This window comes from Scleropages formosus, chromosome 8 (genome assembly GCF_900964775.1).
Source record: "Scleropages formosus chromosome 8, fSclFor1.1, whole genome shotgun sequence".
NCBI lineage: Eukaryota > Metazoa > Chordata > Actinopteri > Osteoglossiformes > Osteoglossidae > Scleropages > Scleropages formosus.
This window is the reverse complement of record NC_041813.1, coordinates 29,856,470-29,881,809: the sequence shown is the minus strand read 5'-3', so window position 1 is coordinate 29,881,809 and position 25,340 is coordinate 29,856,470. Positions and strand designations below refer to the sequence as shown.

Below are 25,340 nucleotides of genomic sequence, written 5' to 3'. Positions count from 1 at the left end.
ACGCAAGGACTGAACCCTACTGACCACCTTTCTGTGTAATTCAGAGAAACCCACAAAAACAGACCGACAAAAAACACTTTTAGATAAACTCTTTATTTAAATGTACAATCATACAGTTAAGAGTGGTGTCAAATCACAAGCAACTCAAATGTAACAACTGCCATGGCCACCATTGCCAGTTTACACCAACAGTCTTTTTTTTTTTTTTTAATGAATGAAGCTCAAGTCCAGTCATAACCGAAGTCACGCAGAACTGGAAAGAAAATATTGAATTATGACCGTTTTTTTTTTTTTTTTTTTTTTAAAAAAAAAGTGGTTGATAAACCTCCACAATTAGATATTGAAACATTCACGTAACTGCTGAAACTGACTAGTTGTAACCGTAGTAACACATCGGTGGATTGCGTACAGCTGTACGCATTGACAACCTGTAAAGAAGAGCATGCACTGGCGCTCACCTCATATTTACAGTACAGAAGGGGGGGGGTCCAAAACGGCTATTTGCACGGACACCTGTTGCTCTACGCCGCCAGCAGGACCTTCAATGGTCTCCAAATGCCTCACAGACAGGCCCGGGGAAGTAGAAATTAAGTTGCGAGAAATTCAGTAAAGTATATTTATGCACAGCATGTGCAAAGATACTCAGCACAGACATACAGCTAACTGGAACTATTCAGCTGGAGCTGCTTATAGGCCTTTTTATTAAAAAGTAACACGGCCCTGGGAAGTCATTGAGACAACAGAACCACAATAACGCCACTTTAATCAGAGTATATTCCCTAATTTGACACTTGCCATCTAATACCCTGACAACTGCAGTTAGAGAAGGGACTCCTTCAGAAAAGTATATTATTCACGCAGACCAAAGGACATGTGCATTCACTTAGAACAGGCCTCAGTAAACTGAAATCGCCCTGTAAATTGTGGTATCTGCATGTGGGTTACATGGAGGGTCTGCTGTTAATCCAAGTGTGACTGCACTTTAAAAAGGGGGGGAGAAGAAACCCTGTCAGACCAGCTGTTCTCACACCACATTCAGCTATATCTAAAAGATACAAAAACTAAAAATCAATAAATATAAAAATGGAACGCAGCAATTCTGCGGCACGTTCCTTAAAAACCATGTGGCACGCAGCAATACAACCGTGAGCAACAGCAGACAAACTGAAAACTCAGAACGCTGCGGCTTGAGTGCAAAGTGCATTGCATTTTTTAATTTATAATTTAAAGCCTTGCACCCTGCCTTAGAAAAAAATTTCTTCAGTAAACATGTTTAGTAATAAAGGTATCGTTACATCAGAAACTGCAAGGTTGAAGAATCGCTCCGTTTCCCTGCATCTTTGACATTTCAGCCTGTAGTCAACTGCGGAACGCCAAGGAGTTTTTAAAAAAAAAAAAAAAAGGAAACATCTGGAAACACAGATGAGACAGGGTGGGATTCTTCCTGGTGCAGTAGCACAACAGGTCACCGGAGCTACTCCGCTGGTCTGAACACCGCTGAACAGAGTAGTGTAAACATCTCTGCTCTCCAGCACTAACACACTTAATGCATCAATGCGTTCTAAGTGCCGATGTTTCTGGTTTTCAGACATCCCCCTGAAGTCCGACAGCATCTGCGATCAATATGGGTTTGTGGCTGATGCTGCAAATGGACTGGACGCAACAGCCGAGGCAGAACGGCAAGAACCAGGCAACCTTCGTATCGTCAAACGCAAATTGACAGATCTGTAACGATCCCACAATTTTCAGCAACACTTTGCCTGAAAGGACAGGAGGGAAAAGACTGAAAATAAGTTCATCTCGACACTCAAGTGAGAAGTGGTATTGTATTACCATTACCACACTACATCAGCCTCACTTTGTCCAAAACCTTTGCAAAAGAGAAATGCAAGATATCACCACCCCCTCTCTCTCTCTCACTCACACACACACACACACACACACACACACACACACACACACACACACACACACGTCCTGCGAGACGTCACAAGAGTTCTCACTTGTCAATCAAGCCACTCTCCTTCAGCTTAAAATAGAAGAACTTCTCCAGTGTGTTGGCACATTTGCAGTACTCGCTGTCGGGAGGGTTGTACTCTCGGCAGTTGGTGATGATGCGTTGCAGGTCGGCGATGAACAGCTTCTTGGTGACATAGTAACGGTTCTTCAACCGTTCCGTCATCGTTTTCAGGTCTAGGGCGGGTGGAGGAAAGAGCAAGAGCTGATCATTCACTGATGTCCTTCTGGGTCAGACCTCCATGTAGAGTTGCGTGGAAAGGCCTCCTTACCAATAGGAAAGCGGATGATCTCATAATAGTCTGGAGCTTCAGATTTCTTCACAGGCTCCATGAAAGGCCAGGCATCTGGGTGCGTCTGGCAAACACGCATCAAGGTGGTGACTGAGGCTCAACAAATGTGTGTTTCGTGTGTGTGTGTGTGTGTATATACTTACTACTTACCTTAATTTGGGCCAGAATGTTCTTCAGTATGTGGTACAACAACTCAGGGTCTTTCAGCTCTTTGCTACAAAATGCAGGTAATAAATCAGAATAAAGTAGTAAGACGTCCTATTGAGCTCAAATCTAAGTGTTTCACATTTAAAAAATGATCTTAAGGGGAGCCTACTCAAATGCTGTCACACAACAGTTTGTACCAGACACAATCAACTTCACTGTTTGACTCTGCCTGGACCAATTTCACTTACCCTTTCTCCTTTCCGCTGGGCTTCCATCCAGTTTCCTCTGGAATCAGAGAAAGAGCCATGAGAGAACTGCGGAGACGGCACCGAAATGCCGCAGCAGGCATTCAGACACGACCTTCGACCAAGCGGGGACAGACACACGCCAGCATTCAGCACTCACTGATTCCCGGTATGCTCTCCACAGGGATCTGCCGCACACCCTCTTTGAAGCACGTTAAACCCGGGTACACCTTCCTGATCTGGCTCTGCTTCCGCTCAATCAGCTTCTTTATGATCTGCAAGGAAACAAGGAAGTGCTACTGAGGAGAGTACTTCACCCTGAAAATCTTGCTTCAGGCTACAACAGCAGTTCTCAAATGGTTCTTGCTTTGCAAAGCATCACACCTCCTTTTGCTTCTTGATGATGTGCGAGAGTTCTGTGTAGGGGATTCTGGGGTTAAGCTCACACTCCATCAGCGTCGCCCCTTCATAGTCCTTGATATACCCTACATAGCGACTCTTCGGTACCTTGATATCCTTGGAAAAGCCCTGACGAACAGAGTGGAGCAGAAGCCAATCAGCCCTCCGTTCCCTCAAAGGTTCAGCTGCAGGTGCCAAGTGTGGGAGCGGTAGGTTTGTCCTCGTACCTGCTTCTTGAAGTAACCGATGGCATACTCATCAGCATAGGTGAGAAAGTAAAGAATGCCATGCTTGATGTGATACTCCTTCAAGTGGTTCATCAAGTGGGTGCCATACCCCTGAAACCACAAGGAGACCATCAACACCATTTAGTGTTTAAAACAGCCACAAACACGGTCAATTTTTAGGTAGCCAAGGGTCAAACCTTGACTTGCTCATTGGATGTGACGGCGCAAAAGACTATCTCTGTGAATCCTTGGGTGGGGAACATCCTGAAGCAGATACCACCAATGACACGTCCGTCTTTGATCAGAGCCAGCGTCTTATGCTTGCTGTGGGAGGGAGGGTGAGGCTACATAAGCAAGGGTTCTATACATTAATTTATACCTTTCGCATAACCATCTTTCAGCACATAACCATATGCAGATCAAGTGTCTGGTGCAGACCAGCTGCAATAACTTCCATCTACAAGTCTTAGGTAGAGTGATGCACGAATAGACGTTTCAAGTCACACTTACGGGTCAAAAACCAGCCTGGTGATGTATTCTTTGGGCATCCGGGGCAGCTGGTGAGAGAAGACATTCTGCAGACCCACTAACCACATGAGTATCTTTTTGTTGGACTTCTGTGAAAGGGAGTTCCCGATGACATGGAACTCAATGATGCCTCGCCTCTCCTCAAGCCTGGCCGTCTCATCCCGCGCGGCATTTGCTGACAGCAAACTCGTCTGTGTGAGCACAGCATAAATATCCAAAGTTTCCGCTTTTGATGCATGACTACATTTTGACTCATCTTCCTTTCCGTTGACCTGCATCCTTCTGTAGTGCACAAGCACCAGTATAAACCAATTCCTTCCTATGCGAAGGCTTTCAGATTCTCGCAATGAGCTATGGTCGGTGCAGTACACACGCTTAAACGTGGAATCCCTGACTGAATTCAGTAATTTAGTCAAAGTCCTGCACCTAACAGGTGCAGTAGAAGAGCTAAAGTCAGATTTGTTGTTTTATTGGGACACGACATAAAAACTGACCCACTGACCTCAGGCCCAAGCATAGCAGCTGGGTCAGTGATGGTCATCATGACCTCATTCACAAGCTCCATGGGGATGTCCCCCATCACTCTGATCCTCTTGGCATCCTCCAGGTTTTCAGGGAGTTTCCTCTTGTCTCCTCTTAGACAGGCTTAAGTTGGAAATACAAGTCATGGGTGACAATGTTCAGAGTCACAAATAAAGTCAATCTCTAGAAGAGGGACCTCTGCCATTGAACTGCGAACGTCTTATGGCAATAACTCGATTTCCCCTGGAAACAGACATTGCCATGTGGCAAGAGGACAGCAGAATAAGAACTAACCTGGACTAGGTTCTGGAACTACACTGTCCATACTTGATGGACCCAAGGAAGACCCTCCACCGACATTCTTGGGGAATGAAGGAGTGTTGGACCCAGCAGCTGGGCTAATGACTGCTGTATACAATACATACATACAATACATACATACATACATACATACAGGAAATGCCATTATACAACATTATATAAAACCCTTCCAAAAATTACATGTATATGGGGTTAAAACTGCTATATTTTTCCAGCAACATAACATTTAGATGTGCCCATTATTTTCAAAACATGTTACCTGATACCAGGTGAGCGGAGGAAGCCTGTTACAGCAAAAGACTGATTAATATATAAGCTGACACACCAAGAGGGGGGGGGACTATTCAGTTCGTTTCTGTAGCATCACCTGTTTGGTGCCCTATTTGCCCCCCTTCGGAAGCAGGCATGGTGAAATCCACATCCCATATGGGCGAGTTCTCCCCATAGATCTCTTCTTCCAACATGGACAAAAACCTTCAACGGAACAGGTGGTAGTGTGGTTAAGACAGATGTATCATTTGAACCAAGGACCTACCTATTCTGTAGGTTTTTGGTTCAAACCCTCATCCTGCTGGTGCACCCTGGAGCTAAGTGCTTACCCTGAATTGACGCAGCAAGAATATCCTACCGCATATATGGGCAAATCACTGTGAAACTGACTAACGCAGCTAAATGAAAGGTAGAAAACTTTCAATCTGAATCTAGTTCCTGTTATGAAACCCTTGAGAGAAGCACTTGAACCTAACAGCTCTAGTAGAAATATGGAACTCAAAAAAATGAACAAAACTCCAAATGGATCAAGTTAGCGCATAAAAACGCAGTCAATTGTACGTTAATGATATCACTACAAAACGAGTCCCTCGAGGTCAGATGGTCTACTGTGTTCTTACTTGGGAAAATGTGTGAGGATGAGGGTTCGCTTTTCGGGCAGGAGTTTGTCCTTCTCCACACGGAACTTTTCCAGCAGCTGCCGCCGCGTCACAGTGAAGATCGACTTGAGGAAGCCGCGGCCAAACACCTGCGTGGTCTCGTAGCGCGGCAGGCTGTCGTTGCACTGCGGTACGTGGCAGTAGCACAGCCACCTGGGCCAGGAGGGAACAACAGGAGGAGGAAGATTTCAGCAAGAATGGAGACACACAGCACACACTGTGCGCTCTGGGGAGACAACATTCCACACGAGGCTTCAAATGCATCTCTAAATCCTTCAACACCAACTCGCATGGAAGAAACTTGTCAGGGACTTAGAGTCACTTTCTACACCAAATCCCTCACGACTGCCATTCCACACGTTTAATTTGCCTTATATACACGGAGAGCAATGAGACCACAGCAGCCGCTCTGCAAAAAACAATGAGTCTGACCAGACCGCCTGCAAGACAGCTGGGAAAACGATTATGAAAACAACGAGCAATAAACAATTACGCTAATTCCCAGGAAAGGGGAGAAAATAAAGTAGAATTTTAATTATTTTAACAACCATCCTGGAGGCAGCTTTGATTTAATTAACTAAATTGAACATATTCAATTTCTATTATGCAACCGAGGGAAAACATTCATCATCAATGTTATGAAAAAGCTCATAAAATTAGGTCTCGCTCTGTTAATAAAACATGGGAACAACAACCTTGGTACACGTGTAGCCCGAGCCATGCGGCAACTCAAATGTTCCCAGTGTGATCATTTTAACACATTTATTCTTTTAGCTGACACTTGTCCAATGCAACTTACAATGATTTACCCATTTATACAGCTGGATAATTTTACCGGAGAAATTTAGGGCAAGTACCTTGGTCAAGGGTACTGCAGTCGGAGGTGGGGATCGAACCTGCAAACTTTGGATCCAAAGGTAGCAGCTCTAACCACTACATTACTGGCTGTCTCAACAAGAGGGACAAGAGGCGACCCTCGCGTACCGGGTGTAATCCACTTTGTAGGTCGTGCCGTCGTCCTTCTGGGAGCGCTGGCGGAACTGCGACGGTGTCTCCAGCTTCCAGTAGTTGAGGCAGAGAAGGAACATCTTGGAGAGCTCCACCATGGTCTGCCGTTCTTTGGGCGGCAGGTGGCTGAACTTGTACTGGACGAAGTTCATCACCCCCTTGGAGCAAACGAACGAACCACGTTAAGGCCAACGAGCATGCAGAGATGCAGCGGGGGAGGAAGCCCTGACTGTACTGCTGGGTTACCTGCTCAATATTGGGTCTTTCAAAAGGAGGGCTGCCCAAAGACCCTTCCACAACAGGCCGGGTCATTTGTAAAATGCATTTCCTCAGCAGCTGCAGAGACAAAAAAAAAATCATCATTTATTGAAAGAAAAGTTGCATATTTTACAACAGCAATTAAGGGTAACTCGCTTGTTTACAGATAGAGACCCTTCTGAAATTTGACTACACCATTTGCTGTACCTCCCCATTCAGGTCCAATTCTACTGCAGTAAACTGTACCACATGCCATAAAAATAGCAAACAAATGATTGTGTCACATTACCACACACTAGCTCCATAGTTGGAGCATCTGAGAGGTATCCCAATGGACAAATGTTTCAAACAGAGTACTGCACATCTGCTCCTAGTCTCATGGAAGCATTTAAATTTTTTGGTTCTTTCCGATACAATCTCTTACACTGATTTGTCTGCGTGGCCAAAGAGCTTTAATTGGTGCAAAACAGCAGGTTTTTCATTAATCAATTTAGCATGGGGCTCAAGGACTGTTCTGGATGTGAATAATAAACAGGAGCTCAAGTGGAAAGATCTCAAGTGGACACAAACAGGCAGAAGTAAAACAGGCAGTTACAACACAAACGTAAACGAGGGGGAAAATGGCCGGACGCCGTGCGCGCACCTTGAACAGATAGAAGTAGACCTGCTTTGTGTCCGTGTCCTCCTCCTTGTGGACGGACATGAAAAGGTTCTCCACGTCCACCACCATGCCCAGCAGTCGGTTGATCTCCTCCTCAGACACATTCTCTAGGTGGGAGACGTGGTCCGCTGGACAGGGAGGGCACAGAGCGGCAGGAGGAGGAGGAGGGGAGACCAGATTAGCGGCCATAGAACTCACTGCAGAAGCAGCAGAACGAGCTCAACGGGGAAATATGCAGCTCTTGCATCGTCGAGAGAAGAGACTTTACTCAGATTTACCCGTTTATTCAGCGGGGTCTTCTCACCGTAGCACTTTGAAGGGGAGTGGGGGTTCAAAGCGGGAACCTCGAGTTGCAGGCCAAATCGGGACACGGAGTGAGCTCGGCCCGATTGTTCCGGTGCCACGGTAAAGCGACCCGTTGAAGAGCTTCACAGGGGGTCCCTGACGTGGCTCTCAATCACAATCTATCGTTCACCTTCAGCGGTGAGAGCGGCTGCCTTCGAACCCAAAGGTTGCAGGTTCGAACTTCACCCCCGGCCGTAGTAGGTTATCCTCGAACAAGATACTTTCCCTAAATTGCTCCAGCTGAATCGGTAAATACCCACAGGTCGCTTTGGAGAAAAGCTTGAGCTAAATGAATAAACGCCACAATCCGCTCTGCAACGACCAATTGACACGCCGCAGGGACCGTCACTGCTGCAGCCGAGGGTAACCGCCTCGATCCAGGGGTACTCGACCCAGCACCCTTTCTTGGGGGCAACCCCAGGAAAGCACGGGCCGGGCCAGAGGGTTCAGTCAGACAGTGTTTCACTGTGCCTCGTGCTGGGGGGGGGGGGCGTGTACGTACCCAGGGGGTGACAGCAGCTCCGGCATTGCTCGCTCAGGTCGGCCGCCTGCTGCTGCAGCTCGAGGCGCGTTCCCGTCAGCGAGTGCGGGTTCTTCCAGCCGTTGCACTTGCACGAGTCGCCGGCCTGGGGGCGGGGGGACAGCGCGCGCACAGTCAGCGAGCTCGCCTCATCGTCATGATGAGAGAACGAGCAGTACTGAGTACGACAAAACACACACACAGGTCAGAGCGTGCAAATTCTGGTTCTGCTCGTGCAGCACATTTTCTATATTTGTTTCCTTTTTCTTTTCAGAGGAACGTGCCGCTCCGGCCGCCTGTGCTCCTCTCTCAGCCTGAGCCTGCTCACACTGTGCAGCTTGCTTCTGCGCTCAGACGAGCTGTGTTTGCCTCACTGAGCTGCGACAGACAGACACTCACTCACTCACTCACTCAGCCGCCTCCGCGACATCTGCACAACTTGTCAACGCACCGCTGTAATGCTAGTTACGTGACGAAATGAACTCGTTTTTCATTACGTTCAGCTCATTTTTACTATTTATTTTTTTTTCCCCGGGACGCGGGAACCTAACCTTGCATGCGGAGAATACGCCGAGCTTCTCCAGCTTCTTGGCGCGTGGGAAGGCGCGCACCTGGGCTTTCTTCTGGCTCGCGCGCTGCTGCTGGCTGAGGCCCGGCCTGGCAGGGTCGCTGCTCCCGGACCCAGAACCCGCCGTCCCGCATGACGGGGTTGTTGCATGACGGGATGGAACGGAGGCCTGAGGCGCTGGCTCTGCCATAACCGCAGCCGACGAGGCAGCAGCGCCGCCTCTCCCTTTCGCCACCGTCTAAAGTTTTACCGTTGCCTTTGCGGTTCACTTCCCTTGATCCTCTTCAAGGGAAATGCGCTTGCGCAAGTATCGCGGGTAGTGTAGTTCCTCGAGTCAATTCAGGCGCGTCCTGGGAAATGTAGTTCTCACGACAACATGTAGTTTTGTTAAAAATCCACTTCCTTTCTTTGGAATTAAATTGATTTCAGTGCTATTATGAGATTAGAAACAACAAGCACTGCTCAACTTCTATGTGAAAGTGAAGAAAAAGAGTGACGTAAAGTATTTGCAAAATTAAACTGTGTAACATCTGATAAGGCAACAGGAATTCAATTATCGCTTTATATAAATATGCCAAAATCAATTAGCAAAGTGAGGGAGGAAAAAGGTTACCCGTCTAAAAATCGGCTTAGTGGAAACTTGCATTGAGTTCCCTTTAAAGAAAGCTTTATAAAAATGTCTGATAGCCAGCTACAGTACAGTAAAAAAATGAAGCCACTGCAGTCATTTCATAAAGGTGCTGTTTATCCACAGTGGTCTGTAGAGGGCAGCCCAGCATTACAGAGCAGCTTGCTTACGCACATACGCACGCACCTTCAGTGGTGTTACTGTCCTCAAGAACGTGCCAACTATCCAAACAGCTGTTTGAAAACCAATTTCAGATCTTGAAGTTATAACTGAACTGTTGCAGTTCCATGTTGAAGAAAGAGGCCCTATGTTCGGGATGAGATCCTACTATAGCTCTTCTCATGTAGTAGCAACTTCAAGAAAACAATGTTGAAAATAAGCTTTACATTTACTCTAAGTATGCTGATTACCTCCCCCCAACAGTAAGAGCCCAGTTTTTTCAGACCCAAACACCATGGGGAAAAATACCAATTCTGAGCATTTTCAGAAGTACAAGACATAGAAGTTCGATGTAGAATTTAGTATGTCCCCCGACATTTATTCGTAAAATTACAGAATGGTTCAATTGCTCCTGCCCAGGCATCAGCCCCAGTATATCATATCAGGTAAAAGTTCCACCCATATTCAGGTGAACCACTGCCTGTTGAATGTCAGCCCACCCCATCAAGGTCCCTTCACAACAGCCAAAAGGTCTCATGCCATTTCACACTTTACTGTCTCAGGTCAAATCATCGGTGAGACAAACACTGATCAATTAATACCTCCCAGCTAATGGAAATATTAGCATTTCTTCAATCTCCCACCAAACAGATGAGGGAAGTATCATATTGAGAAGGTTCTGTACTGACAGGACTGATTGGTTACATGTCCAAATGAAAATAATGTACAATACAAATGCAGCAACATTGTTTCAATACTTATCGCAATTATGTTTGATTAATTTTACATTCAAAAACCTATTAATGCTAAAAAAAAAAAAACATTGGTGTAATGGTGACAATACGCAATGCATATACTTGGATCCCTTTCATTAATGATTAGAAACCCTAATGTTCTAGGCTATTTAATCATATGTTTCTCTTGTACCAGAACATTAGAAATAATAATTACATTGGTTTTCACAACAGTAAAATCAAGGCAGAAAATCTCCCTGATTTTTTTTCTAAGGGATAAAGTTTAGGGTAGTTTGGATACCAAGAAAAGAACAGTAAGAAAGGCTACATGTACCCACCACCTGAAGAGACTAAGTATGGATTTTAAAAGTGACTTAAGACATAACTCAATTAGTATTGTACAGTGGAAACAGGGAAAAAAAATGATGGGATGAAGAGGAACACTCCCTCCACACAGCTTATGAATCTTAGAAATGCAGAAGGGAAGAAAAAAGGTAGCAATTGTCTCAGTGGATGATTTTTAAAAATGGATCCTGTTTTATTTTCTCCTCCAGCTGATTTTGCTTTGGATAGTCTTGTCTGAAAGTCGGTTTGTGTTTTTCTTTTTTTTTTTTTTTTTTTTTTTAAACGTTGTTAGCTAGAAGCTTTCGGCTGGCCCTGCTGTGCTGGCTAGTTGCCTCCACTACAACACTGGCCACTCCGATTCTGTGGCGTGGCTTCCTGCAGGTTGACCCCAGTCCTGGAGCGTCCGCCCGAGCCTGTCCCGCTCTGGGGCTCATTCTTGGGCAGCTTCTTAGCTGCAAGAAGGGAGAGGAGAAAAACGTGACTAGAGTGGAGCGATCAGGCTCAAACTCATGTCAGACGTGTACATTTCTAACATTACGAGGCTCGATTTAGTAGGCTTGGGCGCATAGGATACTGCAAAAGCAAACAAAAAATGCTTGGGGGAAAAAAGCGACATTCGTACCTATGGCCATGAAGATTTCATTGACATTCATGGCGGTCTTGGCTGAAGTCTCCATGAAAAGCAGGCTGTTGTCATCTGCATACGCTTGGGCTTCCTGAGAAGAGAGCCTGTATCAGTACTTGCAAAACAGTTCCCAGAAACACCATTTGATGTAAGGAGTTAAACACTGACAGACATCACATGCTGACAAACTGAAGCCCAGTCAGAAAAACCTGAAATTTGGAAAATTTGCCACAAAAGCCTGATCAAGCAGATTTGCTGCTGAATCACCTTAAGTAAATTGCACAATTGCCCCCACCCTCTGTTTTTCTGCATGATTACAGACTAAGTAAACCAAAAAAAAAAAAAAAAAAAAAAAGTAAAAATCACAACTACATTTAGATAATTCTCATATTCCTCTTCTGCATTTCAGTAAAACTTCACGACCCCCTTATTTAACATGCAGCTGCCACGTAATTTTTACTCACTCACATTCATCTGTACAATTGCCGAGCTTATGTATTACCCACGGCGACAGACACTTCAGCAATGTACAGTGCAGGGCGTTTTCCTGCTGCGTGTGTATTCTACAGGTGGTCTTGAAGTCATACCTGGAAGTCGACGGTTCTCTTGTTTGCCAGATCGGCCTTGTTCCCTGCCAGCGCAATGACAATGTTGGGGCTGGCTTGTCGCTGGAGTTCTTTCACCCAGTTCTTTGCACGTGCAAATGTGTCCTAATGGAGGGGGGGAGGGAAGAGAAAATATTCCCACTCTCCACATTCACAGTGAACAAATGGCTATGTAAGTGGGCAGGGGGACTTGACGTACTGTGTTGGTGATGTCATAGACCACGATGGCGGCCTGGGCTCCCCTGTAGTACATGGGTGCCAGGCTGTGATATCGCTCCTGGCCGGCTGTGTCCCAGATCTCAAACTTTACCGTTGTGTCGTCCAAACAGACGGTCTGTGTGAGGAAGGCGGCTGGAGGGAAAAGAAACAAATGTTTAAAAAAATAAATTAAAAAAATTTTTAAAAAATTGGCACAGCTCAAAAGTAAAATATGAGTTTGAGCAAACCAGTTCAGACTTCCTCCCCAGCTCTATTCTCATGTTTTCCTGCTTGCCCATTTAACTTGTATGATCTTCTTTCACAGGCTGTGTTACTCTTGATACAGCTGCTGCGGTGAACTATGGCCACAAAAGAACTATGACTGTCGTGAATGGACTATAAAAAGGCTACTGTCAGAGGCACAGAAATGCATCCGAAAGAAGCGCACAAACATTACCGAAACATTACTAGTGACGTGTGCATGTCTTCACACACAAACTGCCTTGAAATAGAGGAAATGCACCAAAGAAGGACCAAGGAAGGAAAAGGGGGGCGGGGGGGGAGAACTCGCTCTACGCTCTACTTTGAAACCTTGGATTAGAGAGGCCAGGGGGGGTCAATTCACTGCAGCCATGTCTGTTCTGACAGTCCTCAACCACTGCTGCACTTCCTGTAGGCCTGATAGAGCTCATAACTTCACATCTCACGTTGAACCTCTGTCTGCAAATACATTTAACGCTGATCGTACGACGAGGAAACGGCAAAGGAGAAACGGCAGTAAGTTTCAGCACAAGCGTCTTCACTGAAGAGTAACGCAGTACTTCTTATCCATCCATAACCAGTAACTCTTTGCCCAATACAGGGCCGCTGCAGTCCACACACACAAGGCAATTTAAAGTCACCAATTCCCCAAAAACACTTGTTTAGACTGTGGGAGAAAACCAGAGCACACAGGAGAACCGCAGCACCTTAGTTTAAGTAAACAACATTTTAAGAGGTCTTTGGATGAACACGTCAGCAGGTGCTGCTCATTCCTGGAGTCAAGGCTGGTAACTAATTCAGTGAGGTGGTGCTCACTCCGCACATGACTGGAACTCAGAGCCGTGGGCCTTGTGCTGCGAAGAGCCGGGACTGACTTCTCTCCCTTCGTGAAGAAAATACTTGTGAGCGGAGAGGTTGAACACATCAGAAAGACAAAGCACTCATCCAAGCACACAATTAAGAACACGTGCCTCCAGCTAAGCTGTTGATGATGAAAAGCAAAAGCGCTGGAATTAATAATGTTTTATAACAAAGGAGTTAATGTTTCACCGGACAACAGCGGTACTCCGGGAGACGGAGAGGAAAGAGCCAACCCTGTGCCTCTGTGCATTACAACCATTCGGTCATATGACTGCACGGAATGCAAGCTATTTGAGCACAAGCTCGCCAAAAGTGCATTGGCCTTTGACCAGTGTGCTGACAGGTACAAAAGGAGGAAAAAGTAGGGGAGAAAAAGACTGCTGACGCTTTTCCTTTATTTTAGCTGCTATAGGGACATAGCTTCCTTTAGTTTCCTCCTCCTCCAAATCAGCTACTGGCTCTCTTGCACAGCCACTTTTACTATTCCGTGTACCGTATCAGTCGTCAATGTACAAAACGGTACTATAAAGCACACCACGTTAAATTCATTTTATCACATCATCTTCCCAGGGCCTCAAAACACTTTTAGGTCCAGCCACTGCTCCAGGAAGTTTCACTGCTGATCCAATTCCTTCCTGTTCACTTAACCGACAGCTGCCCTCATCCCCCCATCCCCCTCCGAGGAGAAATTGCAGAGTTGAGGGAAAACATTTCCGCATGTTGGAGGCAGAGGAAGTTGGCTGTGCAGGTGAATTGTACAAGGAATGCCATGAATATACTCCGCAGGTCTTCTTGAGAAGGAGCCAAGTGAGGAGCAGCCAAAAATGGGCTCCTCGCTGTTGAACCATGCTTGCGCATACCTGCAAGCACACAACTCGACACACAAGCACGCACCCGCTGTAAAACACAACGCTTGGCGCAATCGGAGGGTCACGTTTCTATCCAGCAGTCACTTTAAGGACAAATAAATGTTAAGCCCTTCGCCTCTTTTTAGCCATGAAACTGTCACAAATCCCCCACTGCTGAGGTCTTGACTGGATTTAAACCTAGAGTTCAGAAATGGAATAGTTTCTTTCTATAGGGACATCTGGGTAGCGCGGTGGTTAGAGCTACTGTCCTTGGATCCAAAGGTCACAGGTTCGAATCTCACCTCCAGCTGCAGTACCCTTGAGCAAGGTATTTACCCTAAATTGTTCCAATAAAGAAAAAAATTACCCAGAAGTGCAAATGGTTAAGAAATTGTAAGCACCTTAACATTGTAATTTGCCTCGGGAAAAAAAGCAGCAGCTAAAGGAGTAAATGTAATTTTTATAACTTCATGGAAGGTCACCTTTATTTACTCATCATGTCTTCCAATTAATAATAGAAGGGATTAAAAAAGGTATTAATTTCTGATTTTCCATAGTCCTCCCAGGCACTGACATCCAACATCAGCAATACACTGAAATGAATTTAGTATCAAGTGGCACAGGTCCAGCCCACAACATGACGTGAAGCTGCAGGGTGGGTGGACAGAGGCGATGACCCACCTCCAATGGTGCTCTCCTGGAACTCATGGAATTGGCCCTTGACGAAGCGCAGCACCAGACTCGACTTGCCCACTGCTGACTCGCCCAGGAGCACAAGCTTGAACTGACAGATCTTGTTGCTCGCTGCCGTGCCGTTGGTCCGTGCCGGTCCTCCCCGACCTGCCATGGGGGAGCTGTGCTGGGCTGCTGTGGGAGAGAAGGTGGATTCTGGGCCGCTCCAACTGGGGCCTGAGATGGGCTCAGCGGGGCTGGAACAGCCGGCTACAGGCCAGGCCGGGTCAAGAAGAGACGAGACTTCTTCTGGGAACCTGATATGTGGGGGTGGGGAGGAGAGGAAAAAAAAAAGATCACTTAACCCAAAAAGGCACCAGTATATGAGGCTCTGAACACTGGCGAAAGGTACAACAGTAAGGCCCCTCCTGGGACTTGAACTAGCAACATAAGCAATAATGAGGCAGAACCAGAACCTGCACAGTTCTCATGGACTGCACTTACCAGCTGAGAAGTGTTCAGGTGGATTATGTTTGTAAACAATTTTCATTTGCTGGTACAGCAGGCTCCTCAAAGCCAGCAAGAGCTGCCCGAAGAGACGCCGTGCAAAACCGATAACCGCAAAAATATATATGACGATGCAGCGCGCCAGCAGGTGGCTGAACGGTTAAGGAGCTGAACGTGCTTGTTAAAATCCCTCTAAATGAAATCCTGCTGTGCCCTTGAAGACAGACACTGAACTATTCTAACAAACACGCGGCGCAACACAAATAAAAAGCGATGAAACTGATACCGAGCGAGTCGGCTTCGTCTAAAAGGGAACCGCGTAATGTTGTGCACGAACGAGTCCTGCGCAGCACACAAAGCTGATGCAGGGGCTCAAACAAATCTCTGAAGCACACGTCCGCACCTCCATCAACACCGAAGCTAAAAAGCCAGCAAAGAGGAACTGAGAGCCTCGCCTAAGCAGCAGCGTTGAAACATACAACGCGCTCAAACGGTCCTTTTCATTTTGGTGAGCTTCTTTCCACACCAACTGCTCTGTGTGAGCGTGTGTGTGTGTGCGCCAGTGCACACCACTGAGGAACGGTGACCTACGGCACAACCCCAGCACATCAAGGCTGATGCCATACCGGCGATGCGGGAGGGGATTTACATCTCACATGCCTAAGAGGGCTGTTAATCATTTAGTGGGAACTGAAACACAGCCCAGCTCTGGTGGTACTAAATAATGCCCTTCTGTGAGGCTCGTGGCGAAACCGGTATTTTCGAGTTCAAGGTTTTCCTTCCCTCATTCCCCCAGCCAATCATCTGAGGCCATGAAAGAAGAAATAAAGTGGCGCCAAAGGCACCTGACATGTCAACAAAGCTACTCATGCTGAGTGCAGATTAGCCGGGACACCCTGGATGCCTCTGTGGGACGATGCTGACATCAGCAACTCCGCCTACCCAGATTCAAACCTGTGATTCCATGTAGCACCATGTCTGGACCTTCTTTAAAACCAGGGACCCTTCAGCTGTTGAAAGAAACTGCAAACTAGAGATGTGAGGATAAACCTTTGACTTTGGGCACAAACAGCTCGGCAATAAGCCTCTCTGTTGCTCTCGAGCAACAATGGTGGAGATTTTGTCCCACGTTGTGTTTATGGCCCCTAAGACGTGCAGAACAGGAACGCCACAGAAGAATGAACACAGTCAGAAGGCAGCCAAACAGCTAACAATTCTCCAAACATTTCTGGTAATTTCTCCACAAGAAAGGAATGCACTGATGCAAAGTCTGAAAAAGCTACCCATCCATCATACAGCTTGTCAAATGTGAGGTCATCGGTCAATAAACACCAAAGCGAAACAAAAATAACTGCTGATGTTCAGCAAAGAAACTTTCCATCTCCTGACTCACAATTCAAAATGGACCTGTTCAGTACCTTGATTGAAACACCTTAGTCCTTACCTTACCTGCATTTACTTTGCAATACCAGTCAATTTCATATCTGATCAGGATTCAGCCTCATCAGTGCAAGACTGTGGTGTCACTTCCCCTGGTGCTTTCATCACTACTTAAAGGCATCGGAAAGCTGCTTCCAAAGATGCAACTCCGCAAGCACACTTCCAGGTTTGACTTTAAGATCTGGTCAAAGCTTCGGTCTTCCAGATTTCATCTGCCTTGAAACTCTGGGGCTTCTGATCAATAGTATGGTTGGCCATGTTTTTCCCTTTGCCCTTCCTCTTTTGCTGCTACAACACTCAAGCGCACACAGACCACAGCAAAGGAACTGCAACGACGCCATTTTCCTCCCACGGCCGAATTCAAGACCTCAGCCTTCCGGGAACTTCTTTGACACCATGAGACTCAATTTTCTGGAATGAGAAGAAAAAACAGCTACATCTGTCAGCAACTCTTCCTGCTGCATGTGAATGCTCATAATTCATTCACAGGAGAGGGGGGGGGGAGAAAAAAAAAAACCTGGTCACTCATCTTGGCAAGGGAAATTCCTTGCCATACATGATGTGCAAAGAGTTAACTTTCAAACTGAACATAGCCTGGTCATCTTCACCTGAAACTGCTGCTCCTTCTTTGGAACCAAAAAGCGGAAAGACAAGCCTCTGGAAGTAGCCTGGAGTTGGAGTTTTGGATAGGGTGCAGTGGCAGCGTTTAGGACATATGGTTTGTCACCAGCAATGAAACCTGCACTGACAAGCCACCCTTGTTAGCCACAACCAGGCAAGCGGTGACAAGCAGACGGTAGTGACATCTCAGGGCGTGGCAAGAAAAGTTTCAGAGATCAATGGTGGGGCATGGGATTAAGCCACACCCATCCGTTGAGCTCCACACAACCACGTGCCTGCTTATCCATTATATTTGCATGTCCTCCTGCCGTTACTATCCAGGCTCAAAAACTTGCCCAAGGCCAAGGAAGACAGCTGGAAGGCTCCATGGGAATTGTACTGAGCCAAAGAGGAAGATCATTGGAGCCGACTTCCTTTTCCGTTCCTCGACTCTTCAGCAGCCAGCTAGACAGACTCTACACGTGACCACAAGCTGACGATGTTCTGATCAAGTCCGTTCAAGTTATGACGGGCTCCAAAAAGAACACACCACAACAGACTGACTCGGGCAGTTGGGTCAACTGGGGAATCAAAACTCGAAGCAGTGGTCTGGATACTTGAGATACCGTGTTTGAAGAGTCTCCAAATTAGTTGGTCCGGTTGCGTTCCAGAACTCGAGAAGGAACCTACGCACTTCGAAGGACCTCACTGCCCGCTTCCTGTCAAGTTTATACAACATCTTAAAAAGAAGGCAGAGTGTTCAGTTATACCACTACTATGACGTAGTTGATCAGTGAGGAGTGCAGCAACACTACTGTGGTGGCAAGGGTGTGATGTTTCTCGTAACGGACAAGGACATTTTTGCAACATTTCATCATGACTAGTGACACTGCAGCATTATCTCACCCGAAATGCTGTCAGTGCTTCTCTTTATCGACGCGTCTGCCCCAAATACCACTAGAGTTCTTTTCCGAGATAAGGACGCAGAAGGCTGGGGGTTCGCTCCTCAAGCCAAGATGAAAAAAAATGCAGCAGCAAGAAGGGGGCTTCGGGGATGTGTTCCACTTTTCATGCTCACTTGTGTCTTTGTACCTGGACAACTCGGTCATGCTTTCCAGAATAAACGCTACCCTTTCAACCCAAAAGCCAGCAGCGATCCAGTGGGTCCCAGTTGAGACTGCTTAGGCTTAGGAACTCGTTGGTCCTGAACCACAATTCTCAGCTGGAATTTCAAGCCCACGAAATACACTGAGGCACGTCAAGTATCAAACTCCTTTATTATTTATTTGCCCGTTGTTAAGCGCTCCTGCACAAAAGCCAGAAGCCTAACCCATTACTTCACAGTGTCTGATGCCAGCAATGTTGAACTTGCCATTGCAGAACTTCCATACGTTTGCTGGTTAAAAAAAACTAAATCACCATCGTCACTCCAACCAGGGTGTACTCACACTTCCAAAGCTGTAATGTGAACTGCGGTGACATTTACATTTATCTGACACTTTTCTCCAAAGCGAATTACAACATTAATCTACCTACAATCATTTACCCATTTATACAGCTGGGTAATTTTACTGGAACAATTTAGGTTAAGTAACTTCCTAAAGGGTACTACAGATGGAGGTGGGATTAAAACTGGCAACCTTTTGGTCCAAAGGCAGCAGTTCTAACCACTAGACAACCAACTCTGACTATCTGAAAATGCAATGTTCCAGTATGGAGAGACTGAATTTAACACATGAAACGATACCTAGAAAAGCTGGCGTACGTTGGTGGAGGTGTAGCGAAGGCGTTGGGACAAAATCCAACGCCTTCCACAGTAGGAGACAGTCACCCTGAATCAATACAGCATAAGTGGCAAAAGTGCAACCGTGACACAACCCCCGAGTGCTTGAGAACACGGCCCAGATCCTGTTGTCCGCTAGCGTTAACAGAATAGGAGGAAACCTAAATGTTCGAGCTTCAGCTGTATCACTCAACCTTCAGTGCAGCTTTCAAGACCTACACCAGTGTAACATAGAGCGACACCTGTCATTACTGATCCACACGACTTCCAGCAGTGTGAACTTCTAGAAGGGATGACGACGCAAGTGCCAAAAACACCCCGACTGAAGTATTACGCACTACCAGGAGCAAAAGATCTCCAAAGAGAATTGAATTCTATCACATCCCTCTTGGCCTGAATCAGCTCTACCTAAACAAAAAATGCAACTGGCCCCGACTTCCTGCGCAGGGCCGCCCTTGTGGCTGCGGTCATTACTCACAAGGCTAAGACCGGGCCTGCCTTCTTTGCAGCGAGCACAGTTAACGCTGGGACCACATTGGGTGTGCATGCAGAGAGCATGACGTGCATGTAGCCCAGTGACTGTGCCAAAGGAGAGTGATGATTCACATCCATTCACACAAGACCCCCCCCTCCAAACAGCTCTGAGTCACTAGGCTTGACTCTGCAACCTCCAAGGCCTTTACCTCAATTACCTGCTGCTTTATTGAAAGCAATTATTTGAAAAGCAACCTCACCCCGTGCTCAGGTTTAAATCTGGCATTACTGACCGCGATTGCAAAGCCGGTTGGTTTTCAGAGCTCCAGTGCCAAGGTGACAGAGCGGTGTGTTGGGGAAGGATGGCTTTCTATTCAGTCAACACTTTAGTGTTGTAACACATCAGGTAACCCCACCTTCAGGTTCACCTTTGCTATTTTTCTTTTTGGGGGGAGGATCACATTCTACTCACACACACTCAGTTTTCACTTTCCCCCACACCTGAGAGTGACGACCGCCACCATTCTAAATTTAAGACGCAAACTACGTGTAGGTTCACAAGCATTAGAACACACACATACACAAAAAGGTCTTTCACGAAAGTCCACGCGGAAGGAAGGACAAGCAATGGTTTCTTTGAGAGGAGGTGCGTAGCCAACGCAATACACGCGCAAGCCGGCGTACTGTGCCAGAACACACTCGCAGGCCGCTCACGCTCAGTGTTTAGGGAAACCTTAAAGACGCAGCATTCAGAACAGTTCAGAAAGAGCCCCGTTCGCCCTTCAACAAGCATCCAGGTGTGTAATCTGAGTGGCTGATCGAAAACTGTAAGCTTTTCAATGAAAAAAGAAAAAACCCCATTTGATAAGCAACTCTAGCCAAATAATAATAATAAAAAAATCGAAAGATCTCCGGCTGCGGCGCGCAAGATGGGCCAGCAGACAGCATTGTGGTTAGTCTAGTCACCATCTGAAGGTCTCTGCTTCAACTCCCACTCCATCTGCAGTACCCTTGATCAAGGTACTTACCCTAAGTTACCGGGGACAGCTGGTAGCATTGTGGTTAGACCTGCTGCTTTTTGACCAAATGTTTCACAGGTCTGAGTTCCACCTCCAGCTGTAGTACCCTTAAGCAAGGTACTTACCCTAAACTGCTCCAGTAAAATTACCTTACTGTATAAATGGGTAAATAAATAAATACCACAACATTAACTTGCTTTGGAGAAAAGCATCAGCTAAATGAATAAACAAAGTGGATACGGTGGGGGGGGCAGACTTCACTACAAAAGGTTGTTTACCTGACATTGAAAGTTGCAGTGGTCACGGGCGTCACATAAACAGCTGTTAATAACAACAGCGGGAGTAACAACTAAAACGCGAGACTCGTCGCAAGCTCCCATCTCGGACCATCAAGGTTTTTTTTCCCTCTCCTTGCCATTCGCAGCCGTTCCTGGAATCCGTGTGTGGAAGTGCGTGTTATTGTTCCGTGGTAGGATTGCATAAAGGCTGACTCACGCCTCCTCGAGGCACCGAAACACTTGGGCCGAGCGGCTCGGAGCAGGAGCCGCAACATAACTTACTAAGAGATCATTACATGAAATACGAGGCCTCCTTCCCTCTGGCGACTGACTCAGCCCGAAGGCCAAACTAACAAAAAAAAAAAAAAAAAAAAAAAAAAAAAAAAAAAAAAAAAAAAAAATTTTAAAATTGTCCAAGAATGCCAAGGTTCAAGCTGCACAGTCCCACCCCCCTTTATCATCTGATCCAACACCCTTTGTGCACAATTATCCCCCCCAAGATTATGCAACAGTGCCAAGAGTAAATAAGCGATGTGCACCGAGACGGACGCACAAAACTTTCCATAAGAAACAAAAGCCTGCCAGATATGAGGAATAGAGGTAATATTCATTTTTTTAAAAAAAAGAGGCTTTTTCCCCCCCATGAAACACAAAGCACGTTGGTAGTCGACTCAAGGGGAGCTTATTCCACCAAATTTACCGCAGTAATGACTTTTCGAAGAACTGAGATGGGGAAGTAATGGACAGCCAAAGGCGTGGTGGTGATATCTTTTTTTTTTTTTAATTAAACCAGTAAACTTCCTCATAGGGTTACTTGGCAGGATTAGCAGGTAAAATGCAACCAACCAGTGACGACACTGACTGAGAAAACAGGTGAAGCCAGGGAGGTAAAACACAGTAGTGCTAAAACTTGAACTGTCACTCTTGTAGAAGATGATGTCAAGCCAAAGGAGCAGCAACAGCAGCTTGAAAGGAGGAGGGAATTACACACACACACACACACACACACACACACACACACACACACACAGTTACAGTATACACACATGATGATTTTAGTCCAACTCCCGCTCACCCTCAAACATGATGATGATGATGAGACCTGACCGTTTCCTGAGCGCAAAGAAAGAGCCTAGAAAAGTGTGAACGTGAGGCACTGAGGTTGAGAAGGAAATTTACAAAATTCAAAGAGAGCTATTACGGACGGACGGACACACACACCTCACGTACTATGTTATCATTATGTCGCATTTCACACTCTGCCTCCCGCCCCGGCGCAGAGCGATTCTTTTCGCCTTCTTCGAGAACACGTCTGAAAACCGACACCGCATTCCTTCTTACCGTGATGCACAGCGACGAAATACAAGCCCTTTGCGTATGTTAGGTGGAGCGCTTCGCCCGGACTGTCACGACTTGATCTGCTTTTCAAGCCGTTTCACTTTCGCCGCTCGAAGCGACCCCTCGGCCCAGGCCCCGGCCTTCACTTCCGCCTTGAAACATAGGCGTCAACGGGCCACCTACTTCCTGGTGATGACGTCATCAAACAAGCGGCGCTTTTAACCAATCGCTGGCGTCGTGCCTGAGCCGCCTGGGAAATGTAGTTTTGTGGATTATGTAAATACAGGGCTATCCAATCTTCCATTGATGTGTCATTCATTGTTAATAATAGCAACAAAATTGCACAGCACATGAGGGACTTGTTTTCCTCAAGTTTTATCTTTAGCAATATTCTAATTTTAACCGATATCTAGTTATTTTCATTAACAAACATTATATTTCATAATATTTCTTTCAACAATTAATTAATCAATTAATCAATTTTTTCCTAAAGCAAACGGTTGTGTTATTGTTCCACACTACGGGAAACTATCCGCTCATTTACCACTCAGCTGCATAATAATAGGTCTAGGTTAAAATGCCCTTCTCATGGTATCTACTGGATTCCACTATTCGACAAGTTTTTCCATGTTTTACATTTACATGCATTTATTTGCTTAACTGATGCTTTTCTCCAACGTGACTTACAATGTTAAGGTATTTACAATTATTTACCCATTTAAACAGTGTTACTGGAGCAATTTAGGATAAGTACCTTCCTCAAGAGTTTTGTGTTGTCAGGGTCTTCAGATGCATTTTTAATATATGCTAATAACGCACACCTGTATATCACTGCAGTCTTGGAAGAGATATGCTCCATTTAAATGCCAATGAGAAATTTTACCGCAATATAAAGTTTTGAGATGTAGTTCTCAGAGTTGCTCATGAGCTCAGTCAATACCGTGAAAGTAGTACAACGCTAATAATAATAATGTGGGAGTTTACTAAAGCTGGGTTACGGAAATACGTACATATTGCGTTGACTGAAAAGGAAATGTATGTTCTATAACTGAAGGAAGTAATGCAATGATTTTATATGTTCCAACAGGGGGGCAATGTCACAGTTTATGCAAACGACTCTGATGAAGCCAGAAGGCGGAAATAATAATTCTCCAGCAGTAAGAGGATCAATAAATCAGCCAGTTCCTAATAAAGTCAACGCTGAGATGTGCTTCTCAATTAAACTCTCTCACTACTAGCTATAAACATGATTCTCTGGTGATCAGACGTATGATACTACATAACTATAGAGAATAACTAATGCTAAGACGTTTACGCAGGAGGATCCTGTGGCCGCATGGCCCCCCATGGCCTCGCACGGCCTCGCACCACGACCGCCCTCCATGGCAGCGTAACTAGAATCCCTCCTGTGGAGCAAACTGCAGGAAATCACCAGAGCTGCTGAGTGAGCGTGGTCTGAATGAGTAAATACCGACCTAATGTTTCATACATTTTGCTTTATGGATGATAGCATTAAATGTCTTTATTGTATCAAATTGCCCGTGAACGAGTTTCCATCTAATGGAGTCTGTTTCTCAAAGCCATCGTGCAGCTCATTGATTTTTTATCGCAAAACCGTCAGCCCGATGTTACGGCACTTTGGGGAAAATGGACTTCTCTGGAACAAAGTACAGGATATCACTGGAACTGCTGAGAGAGCAGGGTCTCGATTAGAAACGGCAGACCCAATGCTGCGCGCATTTTGCTTTATAGACCCCCTCTGCATCTCCTTAACAAAAGCATGCATTTCCGTGGCATTTCTGAGATTTTTTTCGCACCTGATTTTTTTTATCCGGCAAATGGCAATATTTAACGAAAGGCCAAGTTGCCTGACGTCTGAAAAACCTCGAGTGAAGTCTGGAAACCCTGCAAAAAATAATACTTGTAATTTATACACCTGATTCCACTTACCTACTTGGTTTAACCAGTCCAGCTTGGGCTTCGCTTATTTTTACACTAGCGCTACTTGTGTGTTTCTACCACACACACGATTTCCTTTAAAGCAACATGTGGAACTGGTCATCACACATGCGTTATGTCACATGAGAAACACTGATTCTCATTCAATAACCATTTCTCGGCAAAACTGAGGGAAAAAATGGTTACCATACTTTCAAACGGCACTCTATATTTTCTCACTGTATTGATTCCGCCTCTACGATGTTGTGACCCACTTCTGTCTGTTTTGTTGGTAAGCGAATACTTAAAATAAATATACGCAACATTTATTTGCTGTTGCACTCAATGTGCAAGTTCCTTTTTTTGCCAGGGATGATGGATTTGGCTCGAGAACACGGTGCCTGCAATCCAGAGCCGTTCCTATCATGTACGTCAGTGGTTAGATCATAGATCACGAATCTTCACATGACGAAAGAGTTTAATGTCCAAAGGAGAAGCTACCAAACAATGCAGAACCTTTCCCATCACCCGACTTGTCTCATGCTGAGCTAAGCATTGACTCACACCATATGTTTTCCTATAATTAGGGCTGGCGCTCTAAGGGTGGGGGGGCAGCAGCCTTTTACTCTAGATCACGCGTTCATTTCTTCTTCCTCGGCTCCACTGCTTCCCAATTTGATCCAGCAGTTTTGCAGTGGTTATATAACAAGATGAACCGTAAGTATCGCAGATACACTGACATTTTACTTTCGAGTTGTTTGTGGGAGCGGTGGATGAACGAGTCTTTCTTAAAATAGGACACGAATTGGATGAAAGGCCTACAGGCAGAATGATGAGCTGCTTCCCGATATCCTGCTCATAATCTTCCTCGATCGACACCGTAAGTTAGGAGTAAAAGACAGGGCCTCCTTTACGCTTCCCTGAGAGCATCCGAGCAAAACGGCAGGATCCTTTACAGACATACGGCATCCTGTCCGCTTTGAATCAATCGAAAAAATAAGAGAGTTAAAGCTTTTCTAATTTCATTTTCAGAAGTCTTT

At 45.8% G+C, this 25,340-nt stretch overlaps 2 protein-coding genes across 5 annotated transcripts; both read right to left on the bottom strand.

Moving 5' to 3' along the window:
- Positions 1–294: 294 nt before the first annotated feature.
- LOC108941539 (histone acetyltransferase KAT2A-like) lies at positions 295–9,474 on the bottom strand. 4 transcript variants are annotated; one of them, XM_029254110.1, is made up of 19 exons: positions 8,971–9,474; positions 8,402–8,525; positions 7,537–7,682; positions 6,882–6,971; positions 6,612–6,793; positions 5,589–5,780; positions 5,066–5,172; positions 4,672–4,785; positions 4,358–4,500; positions 3,838–4,046; positions 3,525–3,651; positions 3,328–3,438; positions 3,086–3,229; positions 2,862–2,976; positions 2,705–2,741; positions 2,460–2,523; positions 2,289–2,373; positions 2,004–2,193; positions 295–1,760 (listed from the first exon to the last, which is right to left on the bottom strand). In XM_029254110.1, the coding sequence occupies exons 1-19, from the start codon at positions 9,175–9,177 to the stop codon at positions 1,706–1,708; spliced, it is 2,442 nt and encodes an 813-aa protein (XP_029109943.1). In that variant the 5' UTR covers positions 9,178–9,474; the 3' UTR covers positions 295–1,705. The 4 variants fall into 4 exon arrangements, with proteins under 4 accessions (XP_029109943.1, XP_029109944.1, XP_029109945.1 ...); XM_029254111.1 differs by having other exon boundaries at positions 4,672–4,782; XM_029254112.1 differs by lacking the exon at positions 295–1,760 and having other exon boundaries at positions 1,952–2,193.
- Positions 9,475–10,127: 653 nt separating this feature from the next.
- On the bottom strand, positions 10,128–22,531 carry LOC108941832 (ras-related protein Rab-5C). Its single transcript, XM_018764700.2, has 6 exons — positions 22,366–22,531; positions 14,933–15,240; positions 12,283–12,434; positions 12,066–12,188; positions 11,476–11,569; positions 10,128–11,305 (listed from the first exon to the last, which is right to left on the bottom strand). The coding sequence occupies exons 2-6, from the start codon at positions 15,096–15,098 to the stop codon at positions 11,178–11,180; spliced, it is 663 nt and encodes a 220-aa protein (XP_018620216.1). The 5' UTR covers positions 15,099–15,240; positions 22,366–22,531; the 3' UTR covers positions 10,128–11,177.
- Positions 22,532–25,340: the final 2,809 nt, after the last annotated feature.

Excerpts from the sequence above, each read along its gene's own strand:
- LOC108941539 (XM_029254110.1), bottom strand. The coding sequence starts at position 9,177 with ATGGCAGAGCCAGCGCCTCAGGCCTCCGTTCCATCCCGTCATGCAACA. Across the intron at positions 6,972-7,536 it reads TCTACTTCTATCTGTTCAAG|CTGCTGAGGAAATGCATTTT; the intron begins GTGCGCGCACGG and ends TTGTCTCTGCAG. Across the intron at positions 3,230-3,327 it reads TCGGTTACTTCAAGAAGCAG|GGCTTTTCCAAGGATATCAA; the intron begins GTACGAGGACAA and ends TCTGTTCGTCAG.
- LOC108941832 (XM_018764700.2), bottom strand. The coding sequence starts at position 15,098 with ATGGCAGGTCGGGGAGGACCGGCACGGACCAACGGCACGGCAGCGAGC. Across the intron at positions 12,435-14,932 it reads CCAGGAGAGCACCATTGGAG|CCGCCTTCCTCACACAGACC; the intron begins GTGGGTCATCGC and ends TTTTCCCTCCAG. Across the intron at positions 11,570-12,065 it reads AGAGAACCGTCGACTTCCAG|GAAGCCCAAGCGTATGCAGA; the intron begins GTATGACTTCAA and ends CTCTCTTCTCAG.